Source organism: Molothrus aeneus, chromosome 17 (genome assembly GCF_037042795.1).
Source record: "Molothrus aeneus isolate 106 chromosome 17, BPBGC_Maene_1.0, whole genome shotgun sequence".
In the NCBI taxonomy this organism is placed as follows: Eukaryota; Metazoa; Chordata; class Aves; order Passeriformes; family Icteridae; genus Molothrus; species Molothrus aeneus.
In genome coordinates, this window is record NC_089662.1 from 1,689,682 (window position 1) to 1,701,788 (window position 12,107).

Consider the following 12,107-nt stretch of genomic DNA (forward strand, 5'->3'; position numbering starts at 1 on the left):
CAAAGCACAGGGGATGCCTGTGCAGCCCCGCTCCAGAGAGGCCAATAGCCTCTGGCAGAGCCTGGAGGCACTGGCAGGGCCTGGAGTTTGGGGGAATGGAGCTGAGGCATCCAGCTACAGCTCCTCAGCACAGAGCCTGAGAGGCACCAGCTGTGCACGGGATCAGCCCTAGCACAGCCAGATGGCAATGCCAGCCACAGCACCTTTCTCAAGAGAAAGCTTTCACTGGTACTCGGATGGAGAAATCTCCTGCTGGTTGTTTTTCCTCTCTGCCATGTCTGGGCACTGCGTTTTTTCTCTGTGTGGCATCAAAGAACCCCACTGGAGAGACAGGATGGGGCAGTGGCTGGGAGAGTAGAAGCTGTACCTGCCCGACTTTCATCCAACTGTATCTGCAGATCCTGATTGCTGGCTCTGAGATTGTCCATCTGATCCTGCCCTGTGCCCAGCTCCAGCTCCAAGGCCTGTATCTTCTTCCTTGCATCATTCTGGAAAAGACAAAAGGAGCAGAATCACCTCTCATTGCCACTGCTGGCAGGAGACAAAGGACTACAAACACTAAAGAAGAAATAGCCATTGTGGGAGAGGGCAGCCAGACAGTACTGGTGGATGTGATTGTGATCCTCCTTCCTCCCCATGCCAGTGAGCCAACCCCCCTACAAGGACTGACACCCATCCTGGCCTTGGCACAGTGCTTGTCCAGCAGCCCAGCAGCAAGACAGGATTTCTGGGTGCACTGGGCACACATTACCAGATCTTTCTGGGAATGCTCCAGGTGCTGCTTCAGGTCTTGCAGAGTTGCTGCCACTCTGTCCACTGTGAGCTCTGTGGGGACATCCCCAGCCTGAGAAGCAGTTAGGCCCATGACATGACCCTCTTCTGAAAAGAGAAGATATCCTGTTTCAAGATTTAATCCAGTGGTCTCCAACAAACAAGGCCTCTCTACCTAGGAGGAGGGCCCTTTGTCATTGTCCTAAAGCTCACTTTGCAGCAGGATGTGTGTTCACAGGCTGACATTATTCTGATGACCACTAATGTCAACACTGCCCCAGAGACAACTGCATGGGCCCTGGGCTTGACATGGACTTGGGCCTTGCATGGGCTTGACAGGCCCAAGTCTCCCTTCTGGCTCTGATCATTTCTCTACATACAAACATGGACTTGTGTCTCTGCAGGGAAGTCAAGCTGTCAAGACTTCCCAAGGCCTGAGTCAGCCTAAACTGCCAGGGTGAGTGTGTGATAGATACCAGGGTGACCAAGAACACCCCCTCACTCCACCTGCTCACCCAGGCTCCCACACTTGCCTGAGCTCCAAGTGACCAAGTCTCTGCTGTCCCTGATCATGTGGCGGAGAGCTAAGAGCAGTTTGTCCAGCTGGGATTGAGTTTCCTGGTGGGCACCACTGGCCTGTTGACACTGTGTGGCCAAGGCCTCTGCTCTGTCATCAGAGCTCTGGAGCTTCACACGCAGCTCAGACACCTCAGCCTGCAGCACGTGCACAGAGTCCCTCAAAGAGCGTTCTCCTGCTCGAGACTCCTCCAGCTCCTTCAGCAGCTGCTTCTGTTGAGTTGCCTGGGAAGCCTCCATCTGCAGCACTGCATCCTGCAGGGCCTGGATCTGGAAGATGGATGCACAGAGCCTCAGGGACAGGGCTGCTCCTGAGGCAGCAGAGTGGGCGCAGGGAGCGCAACGAAGGAGAAATGACTTCAAGCCAAAACCAGAAGGCACAGAGGCAAAGATTGCAATGGAGGCAAATGGAGAGAAAACAGGGAAAGGGAGGCAATGGGCATCCTTGGGCTGCAGCTCTGAACAGCGGCTGAACTGGCTGTGCTGGAAGTGCCCTGCCCAGCCTGCCACAGCCACCTCTGTGTCCCCACATTGCTCCGTGCCTGGCACAGGCACCAACTCTGTCTGGGACAACACTGCCAACAGAGGGACAGAGAAGCTCCAGAGGAGTCTGCTGCTGCTTCTCCTCCCACATTTCCTGCTGGGACCCGGGAGAAAATGGGGGGGGAAGACTTCTGCAGCAGACACCAGATCCAGGCTCAGCCTCAGGGTGCAGCAGCAGCCCTGGGCAGAACACGGCAGCTGTGGATGCTGCTGGCAGGGGAAAGAGGCTGGGGCCTCCAAGGCAAAGGTGCTGTTGTGTGTCCCTGGAGAAGAGGATGCCACTGCACAGCTTACCTGTGTGTTGAGCTCCTGCACTTCTCTTCTGTGCTCTGAGTGGAGCTCCTCGGCCTGGGTAAGGGCAGAACGAAGCTGAGTCACCTGATTGATCTGGGCCAGGTTGTTTTCTTCCAGGGTTCTGAGGCTCAGATCCTTTTCTTCCAGAGACAGAGTCAGCCTGTAGAACAAGGTAACAGATGGCCATGAGAGACATTCATATCCTTGGGTGCCTCAGAGGGGGTGGTGGAGTTGACCACTATGTGAGGCAATACTTGGAATGTGTCAAGCTTTGTCTGGGGTAGATGATGAGTGTGTCCAGAGCTTATGGGTCAGAATAAAAGGACAGATAAGTAAGGGTGACATTGCTGTGGGTGTTTGCTAGAGGCCACCTGAACAGGAGAAGTAGATGAGGCTTTCTACAGGCAACATAAAGCAATCTCAAAGTCACAGCCCTGGTTCTTGTGGGAGACTTTAGCTTCCCTGCCATCAGCTGGAGAAGCCACATAGTGCAGATGTTCCTGGAAAGCACTGATGACAACTTGCTGTCACAGGCAGTGGAGGATCCCACAAAGAACAGCATGGTGCTCAACCTTACCCTAACCATCAGGGCAGGCCTTGTTGGAGATGTGAAGCCTGAGGTCAGCCTTGGCTGCACTGCCTATGAATGAGACTGTGAAGTTCAGCTGGGGGTGAGGAAAAAGCAGGGCAGCAAGCAAGATTACAACCACAGATCTCATGAGAGCTAACTTTAGCCTCTTCAGGGACCTTCTTGAAAGAAGCAGATGGGAACAGGTCCTGCAGGGTAAAGGGGTCCAACTGATATTCAAGGATCACTTCCTCCAGGCTCAACACAATGCATCCTAGTGAGCAAGAAACTAGGCAAAGGGGGCAAGAGACCTGAGTGGATAAGCAAAGAACTTCTGTTATTCCTCAAGTGCAAGCAGGAAATACACAGGAGATGGAAGCAGGCTCAGGCCACTTAGAATGAATATAGAGACAGTGTTGGACTAAGTAGAAATGAAACAAGGAAGACCAAGGACCACCTTGGAATTAAATCTGGGCAAGGACATCAAAAAGGACTTTTTAAAATACATCAGCAACAAAAGGAAAACCAAGGATGATGTGTCTCTGTCTGTTCCTAAATGGAGGGGAGACCCTGGTAACAGAGGATACAGAGAAGGCAGAGTTCCTGAGTGCCTTTATTTGCATTGGTCTGTATTGGACAAGACCAGCCCTCAGGGATCTCTGGCCCAGGAGACCAGGCTGAAGGAATGTTGGAAGGAAGACTATCCCTTAGCAAGATTTTCCTTTCAAGGAGAACTGGGTTACTGAATGCCTGGGCAAACTCAACATCCACAAGTCCTCAGGCCCTGACAGGATGTGACTATGAGTGCTGAGGGAGCTCGTGGACACCAGAGTGTTATCTTGGAAAGGTCATGGAGATCAGGAGAGGTGTCTGGGGGCTGGAAGAAAGCAAATATCATTCTGGTCTTCAGAAAGGGCATGGAGGAGGACCCAGGGAACTATGGGCCTGTCAGAATCATCTCAATCCCTGGAAAGGTGATGGAGTACCTCATGCTGGAGGTGCCCTCTTCCCCACATGGAAGGACAAGAAGATGATCAGGAATGGTCAGCATTGGATTCACTAAAGATAAATCATGCCTGACCAACCTGATTGCCTTCTACAATGAAACATCTACCTGGGTGGACAAAGGGAGAGCAGTGGATATTGTTTACCTTGATGTCAGCAAGGCTTTTGACACAGTCATTCTCAACATCCTCCTTGGGAAACTCAGGCAGCAGGGGCTGGAGGAGTGGACGATGGGCTGATCTGAGTACTGGCTGAACAGCAGAAGCCAGAGGGTTGTAATTAGTGGCACAGGGTCTGGCTGGAGGCCTGTCATTAGTGGTGTCCCCCAGGGCTCACTCCTGGGCCCACTATTGTTGAACTTGCTCTTCAATGGCTTGGATGAGGCAAGCAATGCCTCCCCATGAGGGCTGGCATCCCCTCCGAGGGATCTCAGCAGGCTGGGGATGGGCAGAGAGGAACCCTCTGAAATCCAGCAAGGTCCTGCACCTGGGGAGGAACAGCCCCAGGCACCTGCACAGGCTGGGGCCAACCTGCTGGGAAGCAGCTTTGTGGAGAAGGACCTGGGGGTCCTTCTCTCTTCTTTGTGGAGAAGGACCTGGGAAAAGGAACTCTCCACGAGCCAGCAGTGGGTCCTTGTGGCCAAGGGGGCCACTGGGATCCTGGAAAGCACCGGGAACAGCATTGCCAGCAGGTCAGGGAGGGGATCCAGCCCCTCTGCTCAGCCCTGGGAGGCACATCTGCAGTGCTGGGTCCAGCTCTGGCTCCTCAGCACAGCAGGGACAGGAGCTCCTGGAGCGGGGCCAGCGGAGGCTGCAGAGCTGAGCAAGGGCCTGGAGCATCTGGGTGCCCAGGAAAGGCTGAGGGAGCTGGGGCTGCTCAGCCTGGAGAGGAGCCCCAGCTGAGAGGGGCCCTCAGGCCTGGCTGTCCCTGTGTGCAGGAGGGGCAGAGCAGGGCCCAGGCTCTGCTCCCTGGGGCCCAGCAATGGCACCAGAGCCACGGGCAGGGACTGATGCCCAGGAAGTTCCACCTGGACAGGAGGAAGAAATTCTTTCCTGTGCAGAGACCGTGAACACGCTGCCCAGGGAGGGTGTGGAGTCTCCCTCACTGGAGACATTCCAGAACCGTCTGGATGCAATCCTGTTCCATGTGCTCTGGGACGGCCCTGTGTGAGCAGGGAGGTGGGACCAGATGAGCCACTGTGGTGCCTCCAACCTTACCCTTTCTTTGATTGTCTTCATCTGGCTAAGATAAAAAATCATGGACTTAACATGTCTTATGTCAACAAAAAGCATCAGATGCCAGGCTGATCCAGACCCCAAAGGCTTCAAGTTACAGGCCCCAAGGTGGAGCTGATGGATGTATGCAGCTCCTTACAGTGCACCTCGGGCAGTGTCAACACACCCACCTAACAACACAATAACCCCTAGAGGGAAAGGGCTACCCCCAAAGCCTTTATCTTCAGAAAAATTTTATCTGAAGGCTTGAAAGAAAAGAAAATTAAACTCAACATCCAGACAATGAGAAGTGTCTGCACAGAGAGTTCAGAATCTGCCACTTAGGAAATGCTGCCAGAGCCCCTGGCAGGTGCAAAGATGGCAAAGAGGGAATCCATTCACCACAATGCAGAGTCCCCCAGGCTTTCATTTACCTGGCTTTTTCCTTCTCTAGGGCATTGACGGAAGCCTGCAATTCTGAATTTTGCTGAGCCATTTCTTCCAATCGACTCCTTTCCCTCTCCAGGTACTCCAGATGCACTTGCAGCTCCTTGTTCTGATATTGTGCCTCCTCCAACATCTTCTGGATCTGCTCAATCTCCAATAGCTTCTGCCTGGACTCTTCCTGGGCCTCCCTCACATCTTGCTGGGCTCTCTGCGCAGTCCTTTCCTGGCACTCTCGGGAGGCTGCCAGCTGAGATGTCAACTCGGCCACCTCCAGTCAAACAGAACAAAGCAGTCAGAGGCTACAGCCACAGCTTCTCACACTCAGCCACAGCACAGGCTGCGAGCAAAGGTAAAGGACAACTTTCCACTCCTCCCTGTCCTGAGAGCACCAGATGCACAAAGGACATGGACAACTTGTTTCAGTCTCTAAGTGGCCCACCAGCAAGGGCACCTGAGAAAGCACCTGCCAAAGCAAGGCTAGCAAGAAGAGGCCAGGAGGAATCCATGCTGCTGCTTGCTGGCCAGCAGCACAGAGGACTAGCCCAGCTGTCCAGAGCAGCAGCTGACATTCAGCAGAGCACTGAGTGGCCTTCAGAGCAGCTGCCATGGGGCCCCCAGAGCACGAGACAGCCCCAGGGCTCACCCCAGCAGCTGCTGCTCTGCCATGGAAAAGCAAGAAGGCCACAGACCCCTCGCTGCATGACTGCAGTGCCACTGCTCTTTCACTCACCTGCTTTTGTAGAGCCTCCCTCTGCTCAAGGAGGAGATTCCTTTCCTCTTTGAGGCCTTGTAGCTCTTCCTCGTGCCTCCTCTGCGCTGCCTGGGCTTCACTGTGAGCTTCCTGCAGCTCCCCTTGCAGATTTGCCTTGATGGTCTGGCAACAAAATGCAGAGCAACTTCCTGGGACCTGCCCTCAGGCTCAGCTTTTTCCACTTGCTACCTCAAAATCCCATTCCCTCAGCTGCTTCTTTTGGCTGATCTACCCAGCTCTGCTTCCACTGCAAGCCTTCCTTCCTGGGGCTGAGCTCTGGGCCTTACCAGGCTCTGTGCTCCCAGGGCCTGAAGCAGCCCTTGCTTCCTCAGTCCCAGGAGCTGCCTTTTGTGCCCTTGTCACTGCCCTGCCCTCTGTTGCCTGCCTACTCACACTTACCTGCCCCTTCTCCTGCTGCTCTGTCACCTCCTGCCTGAGCTGCTGCACCTGCTGGCGGGCTCGGCTGAGCTCTCCCTGAGTTTGGAGCAGTGCCTCTGATAAAGCACTCTTCTCCTTCTGCTCTTCCAGCAGGACCTGCACAGGAGGAAAGAGCAGAGGGCTTCACGCTCCTCCTGCAGCATCCGTGTGGCAAGGGGCAAAGACTGATGGGCTCACGTGCTCTCAGAGCACTTGGCTGCTGCTCCCCTGGGCCACTGCCTGCCCTGGGGGAGACACAGCTTCCCAGGAAGTGACTTAAAACACAGCCCAGAAGACATCTCTGCCTTACTGTTCAGAAATACTCCAGGCAAGCCTTTTAAAAGATTTTTCTCTTGTCAGCATTCCTGCTGCACCCTTCCCATGCCCACAAAAGAAAAGTCCTACAAACTCACCTTGGCCATGAACATCTACCAGTACACACCAAAAGGGGAGCAGAAGGAGAACAGTGAAGATACCCTGAGGTGCATCTTGGAACAACAGAGCACAAGAGCAGCACAAAAATCTCAGCTGACAGCTGATGTTTCTGCCTGGCTTCCTATGAGAGGGCTCATTCCTGGGGCCAAAGACAGCCCCGTTCAGCTTTCACCTCCCCTAATTCAATGCAGGAGACACGGAGGGCATGCTCCACACAGCCCCATATCCTGCCATCTCCCACAGCTCCAGCCTTGCAAAAAATCACACCAGCTCTCCTCTCACAATCATTACCTCTTGCTTGGCATTTTCAAATCTAGTTCGTTCCTCTTCTTGTTGGGCCAGCAGGGTGGCAACTTTCTGCCTCATCTCAAACAGCACCTTCTTGTGCTCCTGCTCTCTCTCTGCCTTCTCTTTTTCCCATTGCTCCAGCGTCTCCTCCATCTCTGCACGGTGCCTTTCACGCTCACTTGCCTGAGGAGGGGAGGAAAAATTTGCAAGATGAAGCCCCAGGCAAGCTCCTGGCTGAAAGATGTGAAGCTCCATCCCTCCCACAACCCCCAACTGGAAAAGACAACAGCACTGGCTTTCTGCACTCGAGAAGCTGTGTCCTGTCAGGGAATTCAAAAGGAGGCTCAGCAGGTGCAAGAATCACAGACTTGTGGAATCTCTTCTGCTGGCAAAGACCTTCCCAAGCACTGAGTCCAAGCACTCAGAGGAGGAGGTGTCACCTTCCCCTCTCTGATGCCCCAGTCACAAGGACTGAAGGACCAGTGACAAGGGGCCTGTTCCATTTGCTTCCAGCCCAAAGCTAATCCCTCTGTCCACCATGGAAGCACAGCGAGAAAGGAAACGAGTTCCCACGCCTGCAGCCAGCAGCACTGTTGGCATCTGCTCCACGCTGGCATCTGCTCCACGCTGGCATCTGCTCTGTGGCAGGTGGCACTCGGGGATGATCCTGCCCTGGGCTGCCACGCTTTGGGTGGGCACTGCCCAACCTGCTCTGGAACTCCTCTTACACCCTCACTGAAGCCATGGCTGCATTCACTGTCCCAGCACCATCCTGGGGGCCTTCACACTCCTCCAAGTCTCAGCTGCTGGCTCTGCTGCCCGGCCCAGCAGCGGGAGGCCTCTGGCAGAGGATTGCTGCCCTTTCACACCCTCAGCCTCTGCTTGTGCTGCACCAACCCACAGGGCTGGCTTGGACAATTCAGAAGCATATTGTCCCCTACCAGGTCTTGCAGGAGCTTCTTTATTTCCAGTTGCTGAGCAGTTCCCTGAAGCCTGAGGCTTTCCTGATGCTGCTGCTCTGCCTGCAAGAGCTGTTGAGCTGTGTCTTCCTGTTCCTGCCTCCTGAGAGCTCTCTCTGCTTCCAGCTCACCTTGCAGGCACTTCACTTCTCCTGCAAACACGACCAACAGCAACAGTGAGGGTCCTGACTGACTTTACTCACCTCAGGCCCTTTCAGTGCCTCCAGCCCCACCACTCCTCAGAAGTTCTGTGGACAGAGACACCTTTACAGGGTGCTCAGCTTCTCTAGTCAGGGGCAGCACCACAAACAAAGCACACGAGGTTCTCACCTTCTATCACCTCCTTGGCCTGTGTGACTATGAGCACTTGAGCCTCCAGATGGTTCCTGGTGATCTCCAGCTGTGATATCTGCTGCTGAGCAGCAAACAGCCTGGATTGCAGGCTCTCCTTTGCTGACCTACAAGTTGCAAATATGGACAGACATGAGTTGCTTGCTCCAGACACCCACAGCCGGTTATTCCAGGACGATGTGGTCAAGATCCCCACGCCTGAGGATGGAAAATGGGCCAGCTGGAAACTCGTCCTGAGAAGGCACATCTGGGCCATTTCCAGAGCAGAGCAGGGCCTCTGAGGGACTGCCCAGGCCTTCCTTATGGCCTGCCATAGCACAGACAGCCCAGCCCAACTTGGCCTCAACAGCCAAATCTACATCTGAAAAGCACAGAGGATACAATAAGCCTCTGTGTAGTGTTTATCACTTTTATCATTACAGCTCTTCAGCCCTGTCTTGCCCAGGGCCTGCTCCCTGCCTTTACCTGGTCTCTGCCAGCTGCTTGGAAAGGTCATGTTGGTGGCGCTCCATGGCTGCCAGTCGGCCCTCAAGGGCTGCCTTCTCCCGGCCCAGCAGCTCCTTCTCTCTGCCCACCTGGGCCAGTTCATGCCCTTGGTCAGAGGATTCCTGGCTCAGCTGCTCCAGAGCCCTGCTCAATGATTCTTGCTCCTGGGAGACCTGCAAGTGGGACAAGGTACAGCTGGAGCCCTTCCTCAGGAGCCCTGTGCAGAGCCAGCCAGTGCCACCTCACAGGCAGCCAGAGGACAAGGAGCACCTGTGCTCTGGCCTCAAAGTTTCACAGCATCTGCCCCATGCAGCTCTGATAGCCTGGCCTGCCAAAAGCCTCTGGCACTGTTCTCTTGGAAGTGCTGTGGCAGGCCCTGCTGCCTTGCCTGGGCCCAGACAGCTCCTTCCCAACAAACATCCCTACTCCAAACTCTGTGTTGTCACCCAAAACCACTGCACCTTCCACAACTGCCACTTGGCTAACAAAATTTCTGTCTGTATCTATTTCAATGCTGAACATTTTCAGGAAGGTTGGGGAAAACAATTTTGCTTGCTGAATCAAGGGAAAATATACAGGATTTCTCCTTTCAGGAACAAAACCCACATCAAAGTGTCACCTCCTCACATATTCCAAGTAACGCTCTGCAAGGAGAGGATGCTTGGCAGGGAAATGGCTCTTGTGCTGAGCAGACATTTAGTGACTGATGGATGTCTGGCTGATGTGGCCAAAGCAAAACCTCTGCTGTGCATTTGCCAAACCTACCACATTGCCCAGACCTGAGAGTGTCTGACAGAGACCCTCTGAAACACAGCCTTCTCTTGCAGCTATCCTGTAACACCCAATCCAAACCTCCCCTGCCACAGCTTGGGGCTGTTTCCTCTTCTCCTGTCCCTTGTGCCCTGGGAGCAGAGCCTGACCCTCACCTGGCTGCAGCTTCCTGTCACAGGGACTTGGAGAGAGCAAGAAGGTGCCCCCTGAGCCTTCTTTTCTCCAGGCTGAGCCCCTCCAGCTCCCTCAGCCGCTCCCGGTCACACCTGTGCTCCAGACCCTTCCCAAGCTCCGTTCCCTTCTATGGACATGCTCCAACTTCATGACAAAAAGCATCAACAGAAACGTGCAGACCTGGGTTTTTTCAGAAAAAGGATTCAGAGCTACAGAATTTGATCCTTTTGCCACAGTTTCTTTTGCCACCCACTCAGATTCATGGACAACACAATTATCTCTTCGCAACTTATCAAGAGCCAAAAAAGAGGCCAACAAAGACAGGTGGACCGAAAGACTCTGTAGAAGCAGAGGACAACTCCAAGAACTGTGGAACAGCTCTGCAAGCCACCCACACATTTCCAAAAAGGAGCAAGCAAAGCCTTGTGACCTCGAGCACTACTACATGTCCCCTTGACAAAACCACCGCAGAATCCACCAGGTAAAGCTTCTCTCATCCAAGCAGCCCAGTGCCCACATGGATGCACCATACTTTTGGTCACCTGATGGAATTTCTCCTGGGTTTCTGCTTTCTCCTCTCCCAGTGTCTTAAGCTCCAGCCACAGCTCCTCCCGTTGCTCCTCTGCTTCCTTCAGTAGCTGCTCTAGCCGGGCTTTCTCTGCACAGAGCTCTTTGTTTGCTCTTTCACAGAAGTTCAACTTCTCCTGCTCACAGATCTTTGCTCTCTCCATCTCATCCACTTTAGCAGACAAAACTTCCTTCTCTTGCTCCAGCTAGAATCACAGAAACATAGAAGAAATAAAGTACAGGAAGAATTACTATGAAAGATTGTCTCAGACACAAAAGGAACGCTGCCACAGTCACTTGGGCAGACTGTGCCAAGATAAGAAGGCTGAGAAGCAGCAGCAGCTGGAGACAAATATCTGGCACATCTCTGGCAACTCTGCTCACCTGCCACACATATTTGTTCAGCTGCACTTTGTCCAATGCAAGAGCTTCATTGATGCTGCTCATCTTCGCTGCTGCAGCCTGTAGATCAGCTCTTTCAGCATTCAGCTTGTTCTGAGCCCCTGTCAGCTCTGCCACTGACCGCTCTGCCTGGAGAGGCAAAGAACAATAGGACAACAAGGGCAGCAAAATCCCAGACTGCAGGCAGCCACTCCACCTCTCCTGGGTGTCTTTGACTTATTCCTAGGGCAGAGCTCTCAGTAAGATCATGGGGACCAATGATCCCAAAGAGCCTGTCTGGTTGGATCACCATTTTCCAAGAAGAACAACAGTGTCCCTCTCTTCTACTGCCAGAAACAGCATCTCAGGTGATCTTGGTAGCACAGCTCCCACTCCCACAAGTGCTGCCTAGGAATAAGGTGTCCATACCTTCTCCAGAGCCATTGCAAACTCATCCTTCTCTTGCTCCAGCAGATCCTTTTGAAGCTGCAATTTCTCCAGTGTCTGTCTCTTGATTACCAACTCGCTCTGCAGTAATGAGTGTTTTTCCTCAAGTGCAGCCAGGTCCTTCACTCTATGAGGAGGGGAAAGAGGTTTGTATAGAAAAACAGTCTATGCTACAAGAGAGGACCAGGCACCATTCGTTCCTTCACACTGGGCCTCCTCAAGCCCAGCACTGCCAGAGAAAGCTTTAACACTCACAGGAGCTCCTGCTCACGGCGTGCTCTCTCCATCCTGTCCTGCTGCTCTGCCTTTTCTGCCTGGGCTGACTCCTCCCTCATCTGCAGCTCAGTGTTACTCTGACGCAGACATGAAGCTTCTCGCTCCCTTAATCCAAGCTGTTCCTGTAGCTCTTCCCTGGTTTTCTCGAGGTTTGCACAGTCACTGCAGAGACAAGGCTCAGTCAGAAGAAGCAAGAGGCCTGTAGAGTCAGCAATGCCATTTTCTGCACTCCAGGATGGAGCTGGGGGCAGTGGGCTAAGGAAGACCTTGCTCTTTCCCTCCCAAGGAAATCCTCCAGAGGCAAAGGGAAAGGAAGGCAGGATTTTGCCTTCTTTCAGTGACAAGCAGTGGCTGGGCAGGGGCACGCAAAGAACAGAATTCAGGGA

General features: G+C 53.7%; 1 protein-coding gene across 1 annotated transcript in view; it reads right to left on the bottom strand.

Moving 5' to 3' along the window:
* LOC136563965 (centrosome-associated protein CEP250-like) overlaps positions 1-12,107 on the bottom strand; it is a 30,405-nt gene that overhangs the window by 9,709 nt on the left and 8,589 nt on the right. Inside the window, exons 11-25 of the mRNA XM_066561678.1 lie at positions 11,701-11,883; positions 11,428-11,572; positions 11,002-11,148; positions 10,593-10,823; positions 9,085-9,278; positions 8,599-8,726; positions 8,251-8,420; positions 7,313-7,492; positions 6,569-6,703; positions 6,149-6,292; positions 5,406-5,686; positions 2,185-2,344; positions 1,305-1,617; positions 752-879; positions 368-488 (exon numbers count right to left, since the gene is read on the bottom strand). Of these exons, the coding sequence (XP_066417775.1) occupies positions 368-488; positions 752-879; positions 1,305-1,617; positions 2,185-2,344; positions 5,406-5,686; positions 6,149-6,292; positions 6,569-6,703; positions 7,313-7,492; positions 8,251-8,420; positions 8,599-8,726; positions 9,085-9,278; positions 10,593-10,823; positions 11,002-11,148; positions 11,428-11,572; positions 11,701-11,883 (2,660 nt within the window). The remainder of the gene's footprint in view (positions 1-367; positions 489-751; positions 880-1,304; positions 1,618-2,184; positions 2,345-5,405; positions 5,687-6,148; positions 6,293-6,568; positions 6,704-7,312; positions 7,493-8,250; positions 8,421-8,598; positions 8,727-9,084; positions 9,279-10,592; positions 10,824-11,001; positions 11,149-11,427; positions 11,573-11,700; positions 11,884-12,107) is intronic.